This window comes from Balaenoptera borealis, assembly GCF_965194805.1.
Source record: "Balaenoptera borealis genome assembly, chromosome: 11".
Lineage (NCBI taxonomy): Eukaryota > Metazoa > Chordata > Mammalia > Artiodactyla > Balaenopteridae > Balaenoptera > Balaenoptera borealis.
The window spans coordinates 89,410,857-89,432,097 of record NC_138868.1 but is presented as its reverse complement, the minus strand read 5'-3'; the positions used below and the strand labels follow the sequence as shown (position 1 = coordinate 89,432,097).

The 21,241-nt window shown below is 40.9% G+C and overlaps 1 protein-coding gene across 7 annotated transcripts in view; it reads right to left on the bottom strand.

The window, feature by feature from the left end:
* Positions 1-1,625: 1,625 nt before the first annotated feature.
* The window catches only part of ALG9 (ALG9 alpha-1,2-mannosyltransferase), a 102,783-nt gene continuing 83,167 nt past the window's right edge, over positions 1,626-21,241 (bottom strand). For 3 of the 7 annotated variants that reach the window (XM_082343494.1, XM_082343498.1, XM_082343500.1), the window contains 2 exons: positions 10,963-11,081; positions 7,381-10,671 (listed from right to left, as the gene is read on the bottom strand). In XM_082343494.1, the coding sequence (XP_082199620.1) occupies positions 10,419-10,671; positions 10,963-11,081 (372 nt within the window). In that variant the 3' untranslated portion in view covers positions 7,381-10,418. Of the gene's footprint in view, positions 7,351-7,380; positions 10,672-10,915; positions 11,082-21,241 lie in introns of those variants that run through there. The other 4 variants (XM_082343495.1, XM_082343496.1, XM_082343499.1 and 1 more) reach the window with 4 other exon arrangements.

Here is a 21,241-nt window from a genome sequence, read left to right as displayed (position 1 = left end):
AATAACTTATCCTCTCTGAATCTTGGTTTCTTCATCCGTAGAGTGGGGCTGTAAAGCTTACCGCATGTGGTTAAGATTAAATAATTCACATAGAGTGCTTAGATTAGTACCTGACAAGAGTAAGCCCTCAGATATTAGCCATTAATAGTTATCATCTACTGAGGAAACAGAAGCAGGAAAGAAAACATTCCAATCAACTGAGCTTTAGCAACAAAGAGGACCAATGTGGAAGGATGATGAAATCTACATGATTTAGAGTCAGAAGACCTGACTCAAGGCCTTCCAGAAGGCTTTCTCATTGGTAAGATAGGGACAAATCTTACCTTACTTCTCTCTTGGGGTTGTTGTGAGGAATAAGATCCATACTGTAAAGTACCTTGTAAATGGTAGGAACGACACAACTGTTAGCAGTTATGTTTTTGATTTCCAGGGGCTCACTGAATCACTGAATCTGGTGCCCACACCAAACATATAAAGAGAACACCTGGAGACCTAAGTTCAAGGTCTGTCAGCCCCCAATTCCCAAAGAACAGCAGTCAGAATTAGTACTTCCCCTGACCACAAGGGTAGATTTAAGATACAACAAATCTGGAGATCAAGCAGACATGGTGACCTTTCTCAAAAGTCTTAGGCCCCTGAGTCCTATTATGGGCCCTAACATTCTTAGGACAGACCCCTGGTTATCTTGCCAGATGCTATACACAGCCCCAAAAAAACCTTTGTTACAGTGTTAAGTGAATAAGCAAGGTACACAGTGTTATTGAAATTGTGGTACACAGTGTAATTTAAACTGAAAATGTTCAGAATTAATAGATTACTCCTAAATAGTTAATATCAAAATATCTTAAGATTTAAAAAAAAAAGCAAGTGCCAGAGCAATGTATATAGTATCTTACTATTTGTATAAAGTAGAATGCACATACATGTGCTTGTATAAGCATTAAAAAAAAAATCTCTAGAAGAACACACATGACTAACCACATTGGTTGATTATGGGTATCTGGGAAACAGAAATGGGAGATTTTTCAATTTTTCCATTTATCCTTTTGTTTGTTTGGTTTTTACTATTTACTAAACTCCAGATTTTACTCAAATTTCATCCATTTTTCCACTAATGTCTTTTTTTCTGTTTTAGGACCCAATCTGGAATATCACATTGCATTTAAGCTTTTTGAATACTGAACCATAAAAATTATTACATATTCAAACAAACACACCTTCTGGCTCTTGGTTACCACACTGTAGACTGCACTCTGCCTCCCCCTGGTTGGTTTCCCCAGTGACATCCATACATGTGTATTAATAGTCTCCTCCTGCCAGCTATTCCCTATCTAGCCCTACTTTGTCCACGCGGTAGAGTCCAGATTCCCTTCTCCCTTATTTTTGTAAGCCCTCATCACCATGTATTGTACTACACCCAGCCAATGTAAGTAGCTTCCAGCATCAGGGCATACTGTCCCCAGACCCCAATTAGGCAGAGGTTTGATTTAGCAAAAGCAGGGATTACTTAAAATATTCCAGGTCCCCTAAAAGCTTTTCCCTGTGGTGTCCCCTGAAGATGGTATTCTTTCCCATTTAAAAAAAAATATTTATTTATTTTTTTGGCTGCGTCGGGTCTTAGTTGCGGTAGGCGGGATCTTTGCTGCGGCACACGGGCTTCTCTCTAGTTGTGGCGCACAGGCTCTAGAGCGTGCAGGCTCAGTAGCAGTGGCGCACAGCCTTAGTTGCCCTGCAGCACGTGGGATCTTAGCTCCTTGACCAGGGATCGAACCTGCGTCCCCTGTACTGGAAGGCAGATTCTTAACCACTGGACCACCAGGGAAGCCCCCCCCCTTTTTTTTTCTCTGATCTGCCCAACAGAACTGTTAGGAAAAAGGTCACAGGAGTAAGAAAGAAGCAGTGCCAAGACCCCTGGACACACGATTCACATCTCAGCAGAGATTCAGCTGGGACTGTAGTCAGAAACCAGAATTTCCACTGACTTCTAGGACTTCAGGAAATCAGCTCCCTTTCTAATCTAGCTGTGTGAAATTAAAATTAGCTGAGGGCTCACAGTGTTCTAGAAAATCCCCTACAGATGAGAGTGGGCATATTCAGGGTGGTATGGCAAGAGACATACAACACAGAAACAGACTCAGACTTCAGAAACAAACTTATGGTTACCAAAGTGGAAAGGTGGGGGGAGGGATAAATTAGGAATTTGGGATTAAAAGATACACACTACTCTATATAAAAGAGATAATCGACAAGGACCTACTGTATAGCACAGGGAACTCTACTCAATACTCTGTAATAACCTCTATTGGAAAAGAATCTGAAAAAGAATGGATGTATGTGTATGTATAACTGATTCACTTTGCTGTACACCTGAAACTAACACAGCATTGTAAGTCAACTATACGACAATATAAAATAAAAATTATTTTTAAAAAAAGAAAGAAAAGCAAAGCCCCTACAAAGACTGAACACTCTGTCTTACTAGGACAAGCTCTGGGCTCTGATTATGGAAGGCAGAATAAGAAGGTGGTTGAAAAAGTGACATGAATAAGACTAGACCCTGTTCTTATCTCTGCCCATCTAGCCATTCCAGACACCTAAGCACAATAACCAAACAAGAGGTCATGAAATAGGGAGGGTACGATCATGGTTACGAGAGAGGGTCTGGAGCCAGACAGACTGTTTGGGTTTGAATCCCAGGTCTGCAACTTTCTACCCAGGTGATCTTGGGCAAACCATTTAATATCTCTGAGTATCAGTTTCCCCATCTTTAAAAAGAGGATAATAGTTACCGAGCTCACAAGGTTGTTGTGAGGATTATGTGAGAAAAAGAAGCAACTTGAAACCTTCTTGACATATAGTAAATGCTTAATAAGTGTTAGCTATTACTCGTATTATTTCTGCACAGAGCAAATCTGATGATCTAGAGGGTAAAAAAAACATAAAAGGAAAACAAGAAACCCCCCAAATGACAAAAACCCCAAACCTCAATCTATTCCCCAGATAGTTCTAAGATTGAGTTCAGAAATGGGATAAAGAAGGGAAATTTTCCTTCTTTATCAAAGAGGTGAACTTGTCTGTCCCTAAAGGCCTAAATCTGCCTAAGTGGATACCCTATACTTTTAAATTCAAATTCTACTTCCTTCTGCAAATGTTTGCTTTTCACCCCACGACCTACACATAAGGAGAAATCAAAGGTATTCTCAGACCGTTTACTTTATAGGGGCTCAGCCCCTTCTACCTTAAGTTGAGCTACTGTGCTGTAGATAATGTGTTGGCATCTGATGGAGGGGAGAACCCTGAACATTCATATAGCCTTTGAGTTGCCTTTGATATCAGTAAGTTAGCAGAGGAAAAGTTAAGACTGCTTTGCTCATGTCTGGAAACTTGAAAATGAGTCAATGCCTGGTAATTACCCCTAAAAGTAGCTGCTTCCCCCTCTCAACCAAACACATATCTTTTACTACCTATGAATACCATCAAGGTCATGTCAACAGAGGTAAAATTAACTGGGAAGAATTGACCTGTGGATCATTTACCAACCAGGGAATCACTGTTAGCGGTGATGATCCAGCTGTCACAAATTATGGTCACGGTTTTCTCCAGGAAAATTTTGTAATTATAGAAATATAGGAGCGTAATTCTAAAGTATACAGATTCTAAAGAAATGCAACTCAGATATTTCAGTTTACACTGGAATTTTGACACCAAGGATACAGCAAATAGTGGAACTAATTAGATTCCTGGAGGAAGAGGAGAGCTGACATTTTTAGTGAGAACAGGCTGCCCTCTGCTGGACACTAGGGCACTGCAGACGGCTGCCTCGAGTTTTCAGAAACTGTGATACTTGGGAGTAAAACAAAAACAAAACCCAAAAAGCATGGCAACAAATTTAAACTCTGAGTTCTATTTTTTAGAATATCACACACTCTGGGAACACAATTATAGAAAAAAGCCCAAGGAAAGGGGAAGGGGCTGATTTTTTTTTTAAATTCACAAGATTCTTTTATAAATGTAGCACTGTAAAGCCAGCCTCCTTTTCTACAGAACTCCACAAATATTTCACGGGCAAGAAAAAATGGGAACATATTATAGGAAATACCAAGGAGGCTTAGAGACATATTGTTAATAGGGAGACAAGGAGCAAGACCAATTCCTGAATGATACATGGTGTTTTCTTGCTGGTTGAGTGAACACGGATCAGGTCATTTCTCTCAAAATGAGATTAACCTTTGCTCTCATGTCTGCGGGGGGGAGGGGCGGGTAGCAGCAGCTCCAGAGAAGCTCCGAAGACCAGTGGCAGAATAACAAAGGGGAAGTCTTCACTGTACTTGTCGCAAACAAACAGATAAGTATGTAAGATCGACAAAGCAGCCTCCCTCAGTGTGCCCTGAGCAGGAGGGCTTAATACCCACACACATCTTTTTTTTTCATTCTCCTATTCAAGACAGCCACAGGTCCTTATCTGAGGAGGCCAAGAGGGTTTGAAAAATGCCAGGCAGTCTTCCTGAAGGTTGGATCTGCCAGCTCAAACTCTCTCCTCCCATATAATAAATAAATTAAATGGCACTTGAATGGGTCTGAAATTGCCAAAATTAGTCATTCCTTTTTTCCAGATTATCATTCAAATGTACTGAGATGAGAGGATCAATGAGAAGGGAACTAGAGTAAATTATTAACATCCATTAGTGTGCTTCAGTACCACATTAGTTAATTGTTTCCCAGAAAGCGGGGCCCAGAGAGAATGAGAGATGGGACAGGTAAGGTTTGATAGGGCAGAAAAAGCAGAGAAAAGGGTCTGGGGAGGGGAAGAGGCCTGGGTTATCAGGGGTTGTAATTGGAAAAAGACACCAAACATTTTGCTGACTTAATTTTATTTATTTATTTATTTATGGCTGCGTTGGGTCTTCGTTTCTGTGCGAGGGCTTTCTCCAGTTGCGGCGAGCGGGGGCCACTCTTCATCGCGGTGCGCGGGCCTCTCACTGTCGCGGCCTCTCTCGTTGCGGAGCACAGGCTCCAGACGCGCAGGCTCAGTAATTGTGGCTCACGGGCCTAGTCGCTCCGTGGCATGTGGGATCTTCCCAGAGCAGGGCTCGAACCCGTGTCCCCTGCATTGGCAGGCAGATTCTCAACCACTGCGCCACCAGGGAAGCCCTTGCTGACTTAATTATCTTTGATCTTTCATGTGATTGTTTGCTTTCCAGTCTCTAATATCAATAGCAGTGGGTAATTAGAAAAATCACCTAAGGAGTTTTTTTTTTTTTTTAAATAATGATGACTAGGCCCATCTTGGGCCACTAACTCAGAATTCCCTGGGAGGAAGGGGGTGGGTCCAAGCAGACAGTGGCAATTTTTAAAGGGTCCCCAGGTGATTCTTTCGTGGAGCTCCAGTTGAGAATCACTGCTCTGTGGGTCACATCTTCTCCAGCATTGAGTATAATGCTGCTGAAGCAGCCTAGCAAACAGACCAGAAACCATATCCTTCTCATTTGGCAACTTGGAATTAGAGGGTTAAAACGGCAAATTACAGGCCAATGGCACCAATTGCCGAATACTGGTTCTGCAGGCAAATAAAAGTCAAAGATAATCCTCCTAAGGCAGTAAATGGCTGGAATCCATGGTTGTGGTCTGCAAGAAACCCTTGTCAGAAGAAGTTACTTTTATCTCACACAATCTTTTGGCTGATAGGACCATCAAGAGTCACCCGATTTACACTCTTATCTCTAGGCATGTCAAGGCAGAACATGCAGCCCAGAAACTAGAAGCAAAAACAAACCAAAAACCCCTACTACCTTTAAGTATTTTATAAAGATACCTTAAGATTTCTTTAAATATTTTAAAGAAATGCTCATATTTAGGTATGCTATTTAACCCAACTGTTAATCACGAGCTGTTTATTCTAAGGAGCTACAATAGGAGTTCCCAGTCTGCCTGTCGTCTCACTACAATTCTGTATTCTCACATCCCTTATCTGAATGTCTCTCATTTCATTTATCAAATCTGTTGGTTATAATTTGTTTCAATGCCAGGTCTGTGGTGAACTCCAGGGCTGAAGAGAGCCAAAACAGCTTTCAGCTGCAAAAAACCACTTACTACTTGATATTACTGAATTTGAACGTATCACTATGAAGCCATCTTGCAGTTAGACTTCCTTTTCCTAGGAGGGCATGCATCTGGTAGGAACCGAGCATCTCCTCACACCTGGATGAGAGGTTTTCTGCTCCAAATTCATTCAGAAGGTGTTGTGGGCTGTCTGACCCTCCAAAACCAAGTAATGATAAAAATATTCAATAAAGGAAATTCAATCTCTCTTTTTCGAAGGTATTCTGAGGAATCCTCCTTTGTGTGAAAGCATGTATCCTTCAGAATTCCTAAAATATACATAGCATTTAGCCTCATTCACATCTTCCAAATTGCCCTTTGAGTTACTATAGGGCTCATGACTTGCTCTATTTTCTGTGGCCTAAAATCGACCAAGTTGAAAGCAACAGCTGTATTTTTGTTGCAGGTGTCTTGAAGTGTGACATGGTCTTTGCCCCCAGACGTGCCAACAATATTCTTGAGAGACAGGTTTGCAAGGGTTGCATGTTAAGGTTCTATGTCATTAGTAAAGACACTAGGTACTCAAGAGGGTTCAGGAAGTAATCACAGGGGTCTGAAGTCTAGAAAGACTTCATAAAAGAGAGGGAGACTCAAGCTGGCCCTAAAAGTAAGAGAAATAAACAGGGAGAAGGATGACCTTCTAGGCGGGGAAAAGAAATTCATTAGGGCTGTAGACTTCTCCCTTCTGGAATTATATTAATAAAATATCCTTCTCTAAAACAACTTGGAAGAAATAATCAAACCAAGTTTCCTGGGCATTTTGGGTCCTATGGAAAGAAAACTGGTAACCAGTGGTACTAAACCAGATGGTTACTAGAAGTTGTTGGCTATAAGGTGCAAGATACAGGAATGATGTTAGAAATTCATTCACAAAAAAAGTTTTATTGCTCCTGACAACCCCTGACAAAGTGGAAAATTACCTAAATGTTAGATATTACTAGATCACATTTCTATGAATATTAAGACTCTCAAAGCCCAGAGATTCTTAATCCAAAAGCGTAACATGGACCCAGAAACTCTCTTTTAGGCACAATGTTGACACACTGAGTAGTTCCCACTGTGCTTGGTTTTTCCACAAAATTAAACTAACCCTCACTGGGTTTTCCAATGGCTTCTTGCCAGAGTTTTCAGAATAAACATTCTGGGCTATTTGGTCTACAGAGGGCAGGTCTATACACTGAAGGATGAAAGTGGGGGTGATGGAAGGAGTTGAGCTCCTTCAGGTTCCAATCGCCACCAAAGATTTAAAAGCTAAAAGCAAAAGAGAAAATATCAACTTAATAAAAGGAAAATCAAACTGCCAAGATTTATTTAACTTTTTCTTTCACAGAAAATACAGTATGTAATGTAAACACTGACATGTGAAATAAAGTACAAGGATCAGGAAGACAAATGAATTGAACAATACTCTTGCTTCAACACTGTAGTGCTTCCTGATTTCACTTGCAGCATGAATCTCACGGTTAAATAGATTATATACTGGAAAAATTAAAGGCAACATTCATTTAGATTTATCAAAACACCAGAGAGCCTCTGAAACCCAACAATGCCATATGGAAGTCAGATCTTCCTGTTGCAAAAAAATTACAGCTGAGCACATGTCCATTTATCTGTTTACCCAAGGCATTTAATGTAGGAGCCTAAGAATGAATTAATACATGAGCTTAATATGGCTATGGAGGCAAAGATTAAACTGTGCCTCTTTTTGCTCTTCAGAGAAAATAAAATTAACGAAATTTAAAGCAGAGCTGCCCAACACTGGCCAGAAGACAGCACAATCACGGTGAATTCTTATTTCAATAAATCCCACAAAATGCAAAACACAATAAAGGATTTCCATTTGTGCTCTGCCCAAATGGTCAATCCGGACCTAATGCTGCAGAATTACACGGGGTTTTGAAGGTTCTTTCCCAGAACTCCAAACTAGAAAAAATGACCCAAATAAATGGTTGGGATCAAGAACCACCTTGATTTAAAACAGAGAATCAGTTTGTACACTTGAATTCAGTAATAAAGAGTGTGGGCTTCACTTTTCTGTTATAATCTCAAGAGATTAAAATGAGTGGTCTTTCTTATCCGATGACGCCTACCAGTTGACAGGTATACTTTGATAACAGATGCTACTACATAGACTGGTTCAGTAATAGGACTCAGTGTTGTGAGATCTGGGGTTCAGACAAGGCTGCTTAAGATCTCTAGAGATCAGAGAGCCCTGGAATTGCCAATACACCCAACTCCCTCGCTCAGCTCCATAATCAAAGGTTGTTACCAATAAGCTGTAGACCTTCATTCATTCCTTGATAGTCAACAATCTGTGGAGAAAAACGTACCTGAGATACTTTACAGTGAGCAGAGCGGTCAGCTCATGCTGAACACTGATTCTCTGGAGGAGAAATGCTACTCTCACCAAGTGTTTTGAAACTCTCTTCCCAGGCAAAGCTAACCTCCCTGTATTGCTGAGGTGGAGATGTTTTAACGCTTTTATGTATCATGTGAAAAACACCTTCACAACAAAAAACATTCATTTTTATATCCCTTACCTATCGAATTTGGCAGAGTGTTCTGCAATTTACTGTGCTCTCACTAAAGATATTCATAGAACAGAGCAAACCGAGATCAGGTTTTAAAAGGGATAGCAACCGATATTCCCAAGGAACACCTAGATTGATCATGACCTTTTTTGTGCTGTATTACAGTAAGTTCTTGCTCAGAAGGCTTTTTTTTTTAACATGAAACATGATAAAATGGATCTTCACTGTACCACTTTGATTAGAAAAGAGCCACTCACCATGGACCTCCATTACTGTACTCTCTCATTTACCTTGGCAAAACAAAAAAAGAGCTCTAGCCACTGTGAAGGACAGTGCACTGTTACTACAGGTATGGCAAGATATTTCACTAAAAATTCTCTATCCTATAGTCAGACCACATGTGCCAATATTTGCCTTGGGAAACAGTAATCAAGTATTGAAAATTAAATACAAAAATCTTTAAAGCAGCGAGTGGGGCCCCAGTTTATCTTCACTCTCCAGTTATCATTGTTCTATGTTACCTAGACCTACTGACTCACAATTCTTCAACCCCTCCCCAGATATTCCTTTAGAGGGGATCCGAATGAGAAGACTCTTTATATGGTAACTAGCCATTTCTTCCCTTGTCACTTCTCCTCTCTCGGAATCAGTTCCTACTGAAAATCCCTTCTCTTTGAAAAATGAAAGATGGAAACTCTGAAAAATGAATGCATCCTATTTGCAGATACTAGACACAATCACCCTTAGGGAAATAAGGCACTGTAATGTGACCCCAGATTGACTATAGGAATGGAACTGGTATTGGATCCTGTGTGGCTGCAAAGGAGCTTGACTTCCAACCATGAGCACTACTTTCCTGCCACAGGCCAGGCTGCATCCCAGAGTACCGCGATGATGGTCTAACCAACAGGCAGACTGGAGGCTCCGAAGAACTCACAGAAACACAGATAAAATTCTTCCTTAAAATAGAAAGTTACGTTATCAATTAGGTCTCTGGCCAACCTCTTCATTCTTTCAAGTAATGTTTTCATAGTCAAGTGAGGAGTAGGGACGAGCACTGGATGAGAAGTTAGGCAACCCAGGTTCTGGTCCTAGCACTACTACTTATTGGCTGTGTGGCCTTGGGCAAGTCACCTTACCTCCCCCTGCCCCCTGCCCCATAGTCTCAGTTTCTTCATCTGTAAAATGGGGATAAAACCACTTGCTTTGTCTACCTCACGTCATGACTGTGAGGATCAACTGAGACAATGTGCAAGTGCTTTGTAAACTATGAAATACTGTGTGTAAAAGCAAAGTATATACTTACGTTTTAATTAAGTCCTTATCATTGCCTATTTGACTAGAGGTGCCCCATGCAGGATGAGCTTTGCAATAGACATACTCAAAAACAGGTGCCATGAACATACACTGGTCTTTTTCACTAGGGTTGTTTAAAAAAGGGAGATTCTTAATTTCCACAGAAATGGCCTAAGAATAAATTACTTTAAAATGTGATGTCATCCAAATCTACCAACTGAGAGAGTTAATTTTCTCCACATATGTCCTGTACAGTTATAGTCTGGTCTGTTGATACCTTTATACAGGGAAGTCTTGAATTCAAGAAACAGCATGCTAAAACTTAAAAAACAAACAAACAAAAACCCAAACCCATATAGTTACAGTTTGTTGTAAAGGAAATAAGATGAAAGCAAGAGGCATCCTATGTAATGAAATTAAGCCACAGTTCCTCAACTGGTTGCCTTTTTCCTGAGATACCTCCAGGGCAGGGTCCTGGTCCTGTGACGTGCTTTAGAAAAGCTTAGTCTTGCTGGAGGTGAGAAGGACATGTAGGTTGGCAATTAGGCTGCGCTCGTTTTCAGCACTAGGATTGGAACGAGAAGGTCTGCTAGGAGCTGCCAAAGAGCTTTGGTGGAGAAGCTCATACGGCCCAAGGGAGGCTAGTTCTTGGATGCCAAGCCAGAGTGTGTAGAACAGTTCAACACAGACATCCAGTCCCGGGATTTTCAGTTCTTCCTGAAAGCTGGTTCTACTCTTCTCCGGTCTAGTAAAATAATTGAACAGAAGAAAAACAATGAGATGTGGAGCAATGTATCTACTCGGACTTCAGGGCCTTTCTCCACCTAGCTGCACAAAGTGTACATGCAGAATAGAGACACACATTAAGAAGTGAATGTGATTGACTCTGACAAAGCCCAGAGAGCCCAGATTCCAGTATTCTTGTCAGACGGCTTTTATTACAAATGTTACAAATGATGACTTGGAGGGAGTCCTGTCAGTGGAATTACCAGTTAACAGGATGGTTGTCCTTTGGGGCCACAGGCATGGTGCTAACCTCCACTTTTCTTCCTGATTTGCTTTCCTTTCCGGGGTTTGAGGATGGTGTAGTTTGCATACACTGTATACTGATCTGACAGGAAGGGAACATAGAATGCCCGCAACAACTTTGAAGATCTGAAAAACAAGAGAAAAAAGAAAAGACAGAATTTTATCATTTGAGAGAATTTACTAATGTATTGAAAATGATTAAAGGAAATAAACGAAGCGCTATGGTGAGGATTATATTTTACACAAGCAGCACAGAAAAGTCTGTTATTTAGCTACTAGATCTTGATAAAAGACTTAATCAAGACCAAGTACCTTCTTACCTGCACCCAAATGATAGCCTCTCTATTAAGCCACAGGATATCCTTCAGAATAGCTCTAGGTCTGCACTTTGCATTAGAATTCGCCATAGAAAAATTCCAATTCAATCAAAGGACTGCTATTACAGAAATAAATTCTTAACACCTCAAAGGTTTCTGTACCTAAGAAACTGTAGAGATGCCAAAATGCTCAAATGATCCTGACTCTGGCTCTAAGTTTTCCTAGAGAGCTGGAGAAAACTGTGTTCTGGGCTTCCTGGGCGTACTGTTCTGGCAATTCTTAAGTCAAAGAGAGAATCTTTTTACTTTTTACTAAAATATAGATAGGAACAGCTAAAAACCTGAATTTCTCACAAGTTTCTAAAGAATGTGAAAAATACCACACATTTATTGAATACCTAGTATTGAACAGGCACTGGGAAAAGTGCTTACACTTTTAAGGATATTACTTAATCCATCTGATAACCCTATGAGGAAAGTGATATTATCCCTATTTTATAGATGGGAAAATGAGACTTACATAGATTAAGTAACTTGAGCAGGGTTACACAGTAAGTGATAAAGCCCTCATTCAAATCCAGATTTGATTCCAGGTTCTGTACTCTTACCACTCTGGTTTATCCTGCATCCCAGGAACAGGCTAACAGGATTCATCACTTACTAGAAAAAGCAGCAGTGATAGTTTTAAATTCTATACGAAGTATTACTTCTTGACTATGGTTTCTGAGTCTACAAACCAAAAGTTGGCCCTGCAACCGCCAACCTAAATGAGGTAGCTGAAGGGTGTCCCACTGCCAGTCCTTTTCCAGACTCTCAACTTGTAAATGTCATGTCAACGTGGCATTTGCACTGGCAGCCTACCCCTGAGTTTGGCAGACTCCTGCAATGCCTGCACACAATGATATCGTGCTTGGCATACACACCTCTTAGAGATTCTCCCCAACTGGGATGCTGGCAGTGCTCTGTGCTCAACAGAGATGCACTTCACTTCAACAGCTAACAGCTCAAGGGCTCTGATAGAGAAAAGAGGCTTAGAAGAGAGACACACGAGATAAAGCAGGGCTCCTGCAAACAGAATGAACAGGAGGAGGAAGCACCTACCTCAGTCAAAAAGAAGTTAATTTATTCTTTCTGTCCGTGCTGCACAGATAAGGGGAAGGTCAGAACAGAAAGTTGTAAGCTGGAGCAAACTCCTGCAGGCTTCAGTGTAGTAAAGAAAGGCTAAACCGAATTAAACATTCCAGTTGACTCCACACTAAAAGCTTCACTAATACAGTCAGTATATATTTCCGGTCAACTCAGTCCTTGGTATAACGTTAGGTCCATTGGGCCCAATTTTACTTTCTTTTTGGAACTATTCCTTACTACTTGGGAGGATTGTTATTTCATAATTTTATTCTTCTTAGAGTCTTCCGAACAACAAAGGGAAATTATACTTATTATCAAAAATACAGTAAAACTCATTCTATCTTGTAACTACCATATGGGTCCAGCACAATCTTTTATAAATTTAAGCTATATTATTGAATCTTAGTGGTGTTTTTTTTTTCCCTACATCTTGGATTATTTACAACTATGCTTTTAAAAAAAGACAAATGATAAGAGAAAGGAAGAGTGATGAAATCCCCAAAAAGGATGATGCAAAAGTGATTCAATTACATTATCCTTCAATTTTCTCACTGCACTGTCCAAAGTATGCGTCATCTTTCAATAAGGTACAAAAGACTTGAGACACTATCTTTGTAGTCTGCACTTAGCATTAATTGAGCACAGCTGAGAGTTCAGAATTTTAAAATTTTCTGTCCATAATGCCAATGAGAAGAAAATTGACAGAGGAAGACATTTCACAATTAGACAAATCAGAAGATGAATGCAAAGAGACAAATAGCAGCACTTAAGACTCTAACAATGATGGTAACATTTATCAAAAAGGCAAAATTTCAGACTATGAGTCTTTAGATGACCACATACTAGACAAATTTTCTAACTCAAGAAATGATGAATGAACAGTATATTTCTAAGAACAAAAAGGAAATAGGTGTTCTCATTCAGTTAGTCATTCAACAGGAAGGACTTTGGAGGGATTCAGAATGAGCCTCCCCAAAGCGTACAGCTTTAGCATGCAGATTATTTTGAGTTAAGATAAGGCCCAAGAGACACAGGAAGAACTTTCTGCCTCCCCCTTAACTACCTAAAAGAATCTAGATAGGGAAGCTGGCTCAGAGAGAGGTATTACCAGAGATAATTTTTTATCTGAATGACATATCTGTGTGGCAGGGAAAACATCTGCCCTTCTTACTGTCCTGTGAATGACCCTCCTCCCCTCCAAAGCCCCAGGCCTCTATCCTGTTCCTTAGCTCAGGATGGCATATAAGCCTCAACTGCCTGAGGCTTGTCTTTGGGTCTCTTATTTTTATGGGGCTCCTGTACATATGAAATTAAATTGGTTTTTCTCTTGTAAATCTATCTTACATCAATTTGATTATTAGGCCAACCAAAAGAACCTAGAAGGGTAGAAGGAAAAGTTTTGCTCCCCTACGACTTCATCATGCAATATTTTGCAACAAGAACTTGGACTATCCTGTTATGCTAAAAGGGCATATGGCTACATTCTTTTATCTTTTATGGGGTCTGTGTGCCAAATTCTATTTGATACAGTTCATGAGGGGACAAATGCTGAGGGCAGGTTAATATACAAAAGTGGCTAGAAGGATACAGATAAAGAAATAAAAAATTCAAAAAATTGATCGATCATTTTGATTGATGTTTATAAATCTAAAGATGAAAGTGTTTAAATTATGGAGCAAAGAAGATAGTTGTCTTCTCTTCAATAAAATTATGAGCCATTTAAGGTTTCCAAAAATTCTTCAGGTTTTGCATTTTGATAATACAAATGCAGGAAGAACCAGAAGTAACAAGCTAGAACCTATTAGAGATGTATCTGAAGTCTGGAACCAGTATTTTCAAGATGTATATATTCCAGGTTCATGCATGACAGTTGATGAGTAGTTAGTTGAGTTCAGAGGTGCCCATTTCAGGTGTGTATATTCAAAACCAGGAGAATATGGAATAAAGATTGGGGTTGCTACATTTATATTATTATTAAAATTTCAAATGAAGTTTTTTTAACTATCCTTTCATTATTCTTATAAGTTATTTTTAAAATAACTAAAATATATGAAAACAAAAGGGGTCTATTGGGCCAAGACAGCAAATGGTGATGACTATTTTTAGGCTGATAGGTCATGCCAAGGAGTTCATTCTAAAAGATCATTTCAGAAAACTATCTTGGGCTATACATGGGATATAATCATCATCAAAAATACTGACCTCCCTAAAATGGAAGAAGGGCCACTATGCTTTACTGTTGAATGCAAAAGGCAAGCTGAAACAAAAGTAAAAAAATAAAAGAGATTAGGACAAAATATTTACCATACAATTAACAGAGGAAGAGTACCTAGAATATATAAAGTATTCCTGCATTCACTAAGACAAACAACTCAAAAGGAAAAAATGACAAAGGACATAAACAGAGAAAAGAAATGTAAATGGTCAATAACCATATGAAATAATGTCCAATTTTACTAGTAATTGGGGAAATGTAAATCTAGATACAATTTTTCAATAATCAGGTTTGCAAAAGTTGAAAAGTCTGACAGTATCAAACACTGGCGAGAAATTAGGAAACTGATATTGCCAGTAAAAGTGGAAACCTGAAAGAGCCATTTGGAAAGGCAATTTTAACAATACCAATTAAAACAAAAATTATGCAGTCCCTATGATATAGCAGATGATTTTTATTTTGTACTTTGCACCATATTGCTTTTTTTTAACAACCTACTTTGTTTTCCATTTGTTACAATAGACAATTTCAAACATATACAAAAGTACATGAAATATATTACTTGTAATAATTTTTAAAAACCAGTAGACAGGAACTTCCCTGGTGGCGCAGTGGTTAAGAATATGCCGGCCAATGCAGGGGACACGGGTTTGGGCCCTGGTCCGGGAAGATCCCACGTGCCGCGGAGCAACTAAGCCCGTGCGCCACAACTACTCAGCCTGCGCTCTACAGCCTGCGAGTCACAACTACTGAAGCCTGTGTGCCACAACTACTGAAGTCCATGCACCTAGAGCCCGTGCTCCGCAACAAGAGAAGCCACCACAATGAGAAGCCCTCGCACCGCAAAGAAGAGTAGCCCCCGCTCACTGCAACTAGAGAAAGCCCGCGTGTAGCAACGAAAACCCAACGCAGCCAAAAATAAAAAAAAAAAAAAATACATTTACTAAAAAAAAAAAAACAAAACAGGGCTTCCCTGGTGGCGCAGTGGTTGAGAATCTGCCTGTCAATGCAGGGGACACGGGTTCGAGCCCTGGTCTGGGAAGATCCCACGTGCTGTGGAGCAATTAGGCCTGTGAGCCACAACTACTGAGCCTGCGCGTCTGGAGCCTGTGCTCCGCAACAAGAGAGGCCGCGATAGAGGCCCGTGCACCGCGATGAAGAGTGGCCCCCACTTGCCGCAACTAGAGAAAGCCCTTGCACAGAAACGAAGACCCAACACAGCCAAAACTAAATAAATAAATAAATAAAAATTAAAAAAAAAAAACAAACAAACCAGTAGACAAAGTTTTAAATAAAGGAAACCTTAAATCCTTAAAATGAACAAACAAAAAAACCCCTATGTGCTTACTATGTGTAGAGCTTTGTGTGCTAGCCCTGAAGCCTCTGTTCTCAAAGAGCTAATAATCTATAGTTGGAAGAAACAATATGAACGATGTAACCATAATGTAGCATACACTAAATACTAAATAGCTGATACAGAAGTTCAAAGTGCTAATACACATATTCAGAAGAGAGAACAAACACTGAGGGTTGCATAGGTGTGGAAGAAGCATTTACTATACATTATTCCATTTTGTCCATCCAACATTCCAAGGTACACTAGGCAGAAAAAAGCAACTTGCCCATCCATAACCAAATCTATAGGCAACTCAGGTTAAATGCTCTGTCCACTCAGCAACAACTGGAGAATGGCTTGAATAAAATCCAAACTCTAACGATCTACAAAGCCGTAGGAGATCTAGCCCTCACTTACCTGTCTCACCTCACCTTGTGCCATTTTCTTCCTTGCCCACCACACTCTCACCACACCAGCCTCCTTTCAAGTTCCTCAAAATTACAAGTTCTTTCCTAGTCTCAATGAGGATTTCAAAGTCCCACTGAATGTGTGGTTTGCAATAACCATCTTGCTAAGGACAAGCATGTGTTTGTCCCAAGAGACCCAAGAAGCACTGGGATTCTCCCATGCTTCCTCAGTGTACAAGCGTAAGAAATTCGGCATCAAATTCTAGACAATGTGTTCAGGAAGCAAGGAGGCATTTCTAGTTAAGCCTGAACACAAAACTATATAAGAGGTGGGAACTAAATGTAAGGAGAAGTTAAGTAAAATTTATCATCAGTGGTTGGTACTGGAAAAATCCTTACTAGAAGATGAACCTTCTTTTCTCCTGCAGATTTTGCTTATGATTTTTAATAGCATTATCTATCTTTAACACCTAAAGCCACTAATTTCTTCCGGTGGATGAAGTGAGTAAACAATCAACACATACACTTCTGAGCTGGGACGGGAAGATTCTGTGATTTTTTTTTTTTAAACCAGAAGACCAAGTTGACGTGAATCCTTCATTTCTAATACTATAGCTGCTGTTCTAGATTAATTTCTTTCCCATCAGTAGCTTTAATATGTTAAGCATGACTAGGGCCTTTCAAATTGTTATATTGTATGATTGCTGGAAGAAGGGAAATCAAATTGGTTATTTGCCTTTGTGAAAGAAAAGAGCATTGGAATAACATGTATGTGCACACATTCAGACATGTGGAAACAAAGATCAGACTGAATCACAAATTAGAACAAAACTAATGCCGACCAAAACTCATACAATGTCTGTAATAACGTGAAATGCCAAAGTATTGCCCTAGGGAAGCACAGGCAGCATAATTGAGGGAGATGCAAAATATGTGCCTCTATCGTGGACACTGAAGTACTTCCCCTCCCAGTGAGAAAGTCACTCAGGCAATTCAAGGATGAAACAGACGTGAACAAAGCCATTGCCTGAACAGCATAATTAGCTGATCGCTCAGAATGTTTTCTCATTCAATTACCAGCCCTACTTATCAGGGCTGGGGAGCACTCCGCTGTGGAGATTGCAATCTGCTCTTGCTGACGTCAGTGGAAGACTGGCTGCCAGTCCCTGATGTCACCAGTTCAACAGACACAATGGAAACGCTGGGTCAATTTTTCGTTTTAAAAAGAAAACGTCCGAGTACTCAGGTTTTCTCTTTTATTTTTATCTATCTCTCTATCTCTCCATCCATCCATCCATCCACCCATCCACCCACCCACCCACCCATCCATCCATCCATCCAAACATTACTATCCGTGTAAACCTGTAGTCTGAGCTCACTGCCAGTTCTCTTTCTTTTTAAAGCTAGTTCCCTCTCTTTCTGTCTTTGTCTCTTGTTCTCTCTTGCACTTAGTTCACAGTTCAGTGACAGACTTCCACAAGCCTCAGAACAGAACTGGCCTTTCAGAGAAATCATCAGTTCTGAAGAGGATCTCAGAATTCCCTCAAGACTTAATCCTAGTCACAGTCAGTCTTCAGTCTCATATCAAGCCGTTTAAGAACTGCTCAAAAAGCTGATTTGCAGCAAAAATGTGGTTGGTCTTTAATATTCTCTAATAGGAAATGGGGTGAGAAACATTACTCTCATGGTAAGTAAGACAGAGGTGACATTTATCACTTCTCCAAAATAAAGAAATGGACACAGGAGTTACATGCTGTATGTTCACTCTCCCCTAGAATATCAGTCCCTTGAAGACAGAACTTTACCTGTCTAACTGCTGTACTCCAGCTTTTAGAACAGGGCCACAGAAAGTGCTCAATAAATATCCTGTGAATGAATGAATGACTACACCCTGACTCTTAAATCAGAGCATCTAGTTTATCTCCCTCGCTTCTGGCAATATTCATCTTCTACAAGGAAAAGGAAATATCAAAAATAATATGAAGCTCTTCTGTCTCGTCTCTTCTCAACCAATTCAGTCCTAAAGTCATCAGATGGGGCAGAGCAAAGTAGGAGTCTTCAGTGTGTGCGTGGGGAGGGGGAAGCTGCAGTGGCCATTGGGATCTTAGAGCACAAGTGAGATGCGGAGGGCATACATATCAGCAAAGAGAATATATTTTTTTCCCCAAAAAGTTTTAATCTTTTTTTGGCGGGGAGGGAGGCTTCACATATCAAGGGTTTAAAAAACAAAATCTGGTAAAAGTAGGTGAGAAACACCTGTAGGACACACCTGTACAACACAAATGGCCTAAATGTCAGTAAAATAGTAGCCAGGGGAACCGACAGTGACTGAAGGAACAGGGAGAGGAGAGACAAGAGACAAAACCACAGAGAATGCTGAAGACTCTGACAAAGTGGAAAAAAGCATTCAAATCCATTTTAAAGCATCGTGCTGGCCGTACAAAGCATTTCTGCAGACCTGCATTTCTCAGTCCTTGCTAGGGCTTCATGGAGCTGATCAGATTACTCTCACACTCTATGTTTCGTATCATCTTCTGGTTCCTACTTCCTTTATTGCCTCGTTTTCCTCCCCTCCAGCCTCTCACTTTATGCCCCAGCAACACAGAACTACTTGCACCCTCCCATTTCTTACCTAGCAAAGAGAATATTAATGCAAAAGGTCAAGAAACCTCTCCAGGGACTTCCCTGGTGGCACACTGGTTGAGAATCCGCCTGGCAATGCAGGGGACATGGGTTTGAGCCCTGGTCCGGGAAGATCCCACATGCCGCAGAGCAACTAAGCCCGTGAGCCACAACTACCGAGCCTGCGCTCTAGAGCCCGTGAGCCACAACTACTGAACCCGTGCGCCACAACTACTGAAGCCCGTGTGCCCTAGAGCCCATGTGCCACAACTAAGCCCACACGCTGCAACTACTGAAGCCTGCGCACTCTAGGGCCCACGTGCCGCAACTACTGAAGCCCAGGTGCCTAGAGCCTGTGCTCTGCAACAAGAGGAGCCACCGCGGGGGCTTCCCTGGTGGCGCAGTGGTTGAGAATCTGCCTGCTAATGCAGAGGACACGAGTTCAAGCCCTGGTCTGGGAAGATCCCACATACCACGGAGCAACTAGGCCCATGAGCCACAGCTACTGAGCCTGCGCGTCTGGAGCCTGTGCTCCGCAACAAGGGAGGCCGCGACAGTGAGAGGCCAGCGCACCGCGGTGAAGAGTGGCCCCCGCTTGCCGCAACTAGAGAGAGCCCTCGCGCAGAAATGAAGACCCAACACAGCCAAAAATAAATAAATAAATAAAAATTAAAAAAAAAAAAAAGAGGAGCCACCGCGATGAGAAGCCCACACACAGCAACGAAGACCCAACACAGCAAAAAAAAGAAAAAAGAAAGAAAGAAAGAAACCTCTCCAGGTTTCAGTTTCCACAAAATTTACTAAATCATCATTACCCGTGTGATCAGAATGACACTGTTTTCAGTGGGCATGTCCACAGACCCTGAGCATTCAATGAATACATTCACAGTTTTGACTCTTTGGTAGCAACCTCCAAAGATCCACACTGTGTCATGACTTGGAAGTCTGCTGAGGAACAAACGAATCACATCACCACAAGACTGGTGTACGGAGTGAATCATTTCACTGCTTTGTGGCCTTGGCCAATCATCTGACATAACAGCATAACCTCTTGACCAGTCACCTTTCACCAATATTCAGAATGCGGGAATTGAGAAAGAATTGGTATTAAGCAAGCGGTCATTTTCTGACGTTCAGTCCCACCAAGGTTGATGGAGAAATGCTCTTGACCAGCCTTTTTCCATCTGATAGCTACTTAGGAGTGAAGGGATTACGTGCTCCATCCACCATTCCTGTGGAGAAGACACTAAACAGTGTTCAAGAAGGTTCCTGTCCCTACTCTTTGGACCCTCATTTGAGCTACTTCTCTGGACAGGCAGTAAGTAGCACTGGAGGTCATGACAGGTGGATGATTCTGGCAAGTTTTAGAGACAGGAAATAATGAGCATACTTTAAAATAACTCAACAATCTTTTCTCTTCTTTTTTAGCTTAAAAAAACAATTTATTATTTCTCCCAAATCTGTGGCTGACTGATGGGTTTTCTGTTTCACTGGGCTTTGGCTGGAATGTTCACGGCCAGCCATGGGCTGCAAGTTCAGCTAGATCTACAGGCCTTCAGTCCTCCTTTATGTGGGCTCCTCTCTCCACACAGCCTTTGGATTTCCTTAAGGGGTGGTACCTGGGTCCAAAGAAGGAGCATTCCAGGAGACAGGAAATAGAAGCCAATCAGCTACTCGACAATCTTTATTTTACCAAATAAGAGCATGAGAAACTTCTGAAGAAATTCTTATTTCACCTTTTTTTTCCTTCTTGCTTTGGCATAAATCCAGTTTTAAGAGCATGAAATACATCAAATAATTGATAAATATTTTCTGAGACCCTAATATGTGTTAGGAGTTGTGAGATTCAACAAGAGATGTTGTTCTAACTCACGAGAAACCTAGAACAAGCACCTCTGATGATGCCAGCTGCTTGGTCTAAGCTAGCTAAAAGTGGTGGCAGTTCTAAGACACTGTATGTATATACTCTTCAAGCCTGAGAGGCTCTATAGCATGGACCTGGAGAACAGACAGTCTCTTTCTGGAGAACTAACTTGACAACAATGGAAAGCAGACTCTCTGAGCTTCAGAAAAACAAAACGATAATGATTAAGCAGTTGAAGAATACAGTGAGCAAAACACCAGTGTGTTCTGAAGCCAAATCTAGCCTGAGGTAGTAGTCCTGCCAGACAAAGGGTCTCAGGAGAGCAGCTGGGGAGAAGAAAAAAAGGACAGCCCCCAAACTGGTAAAGAAACAGAAAGTATAAGAGAATAACAAGGTG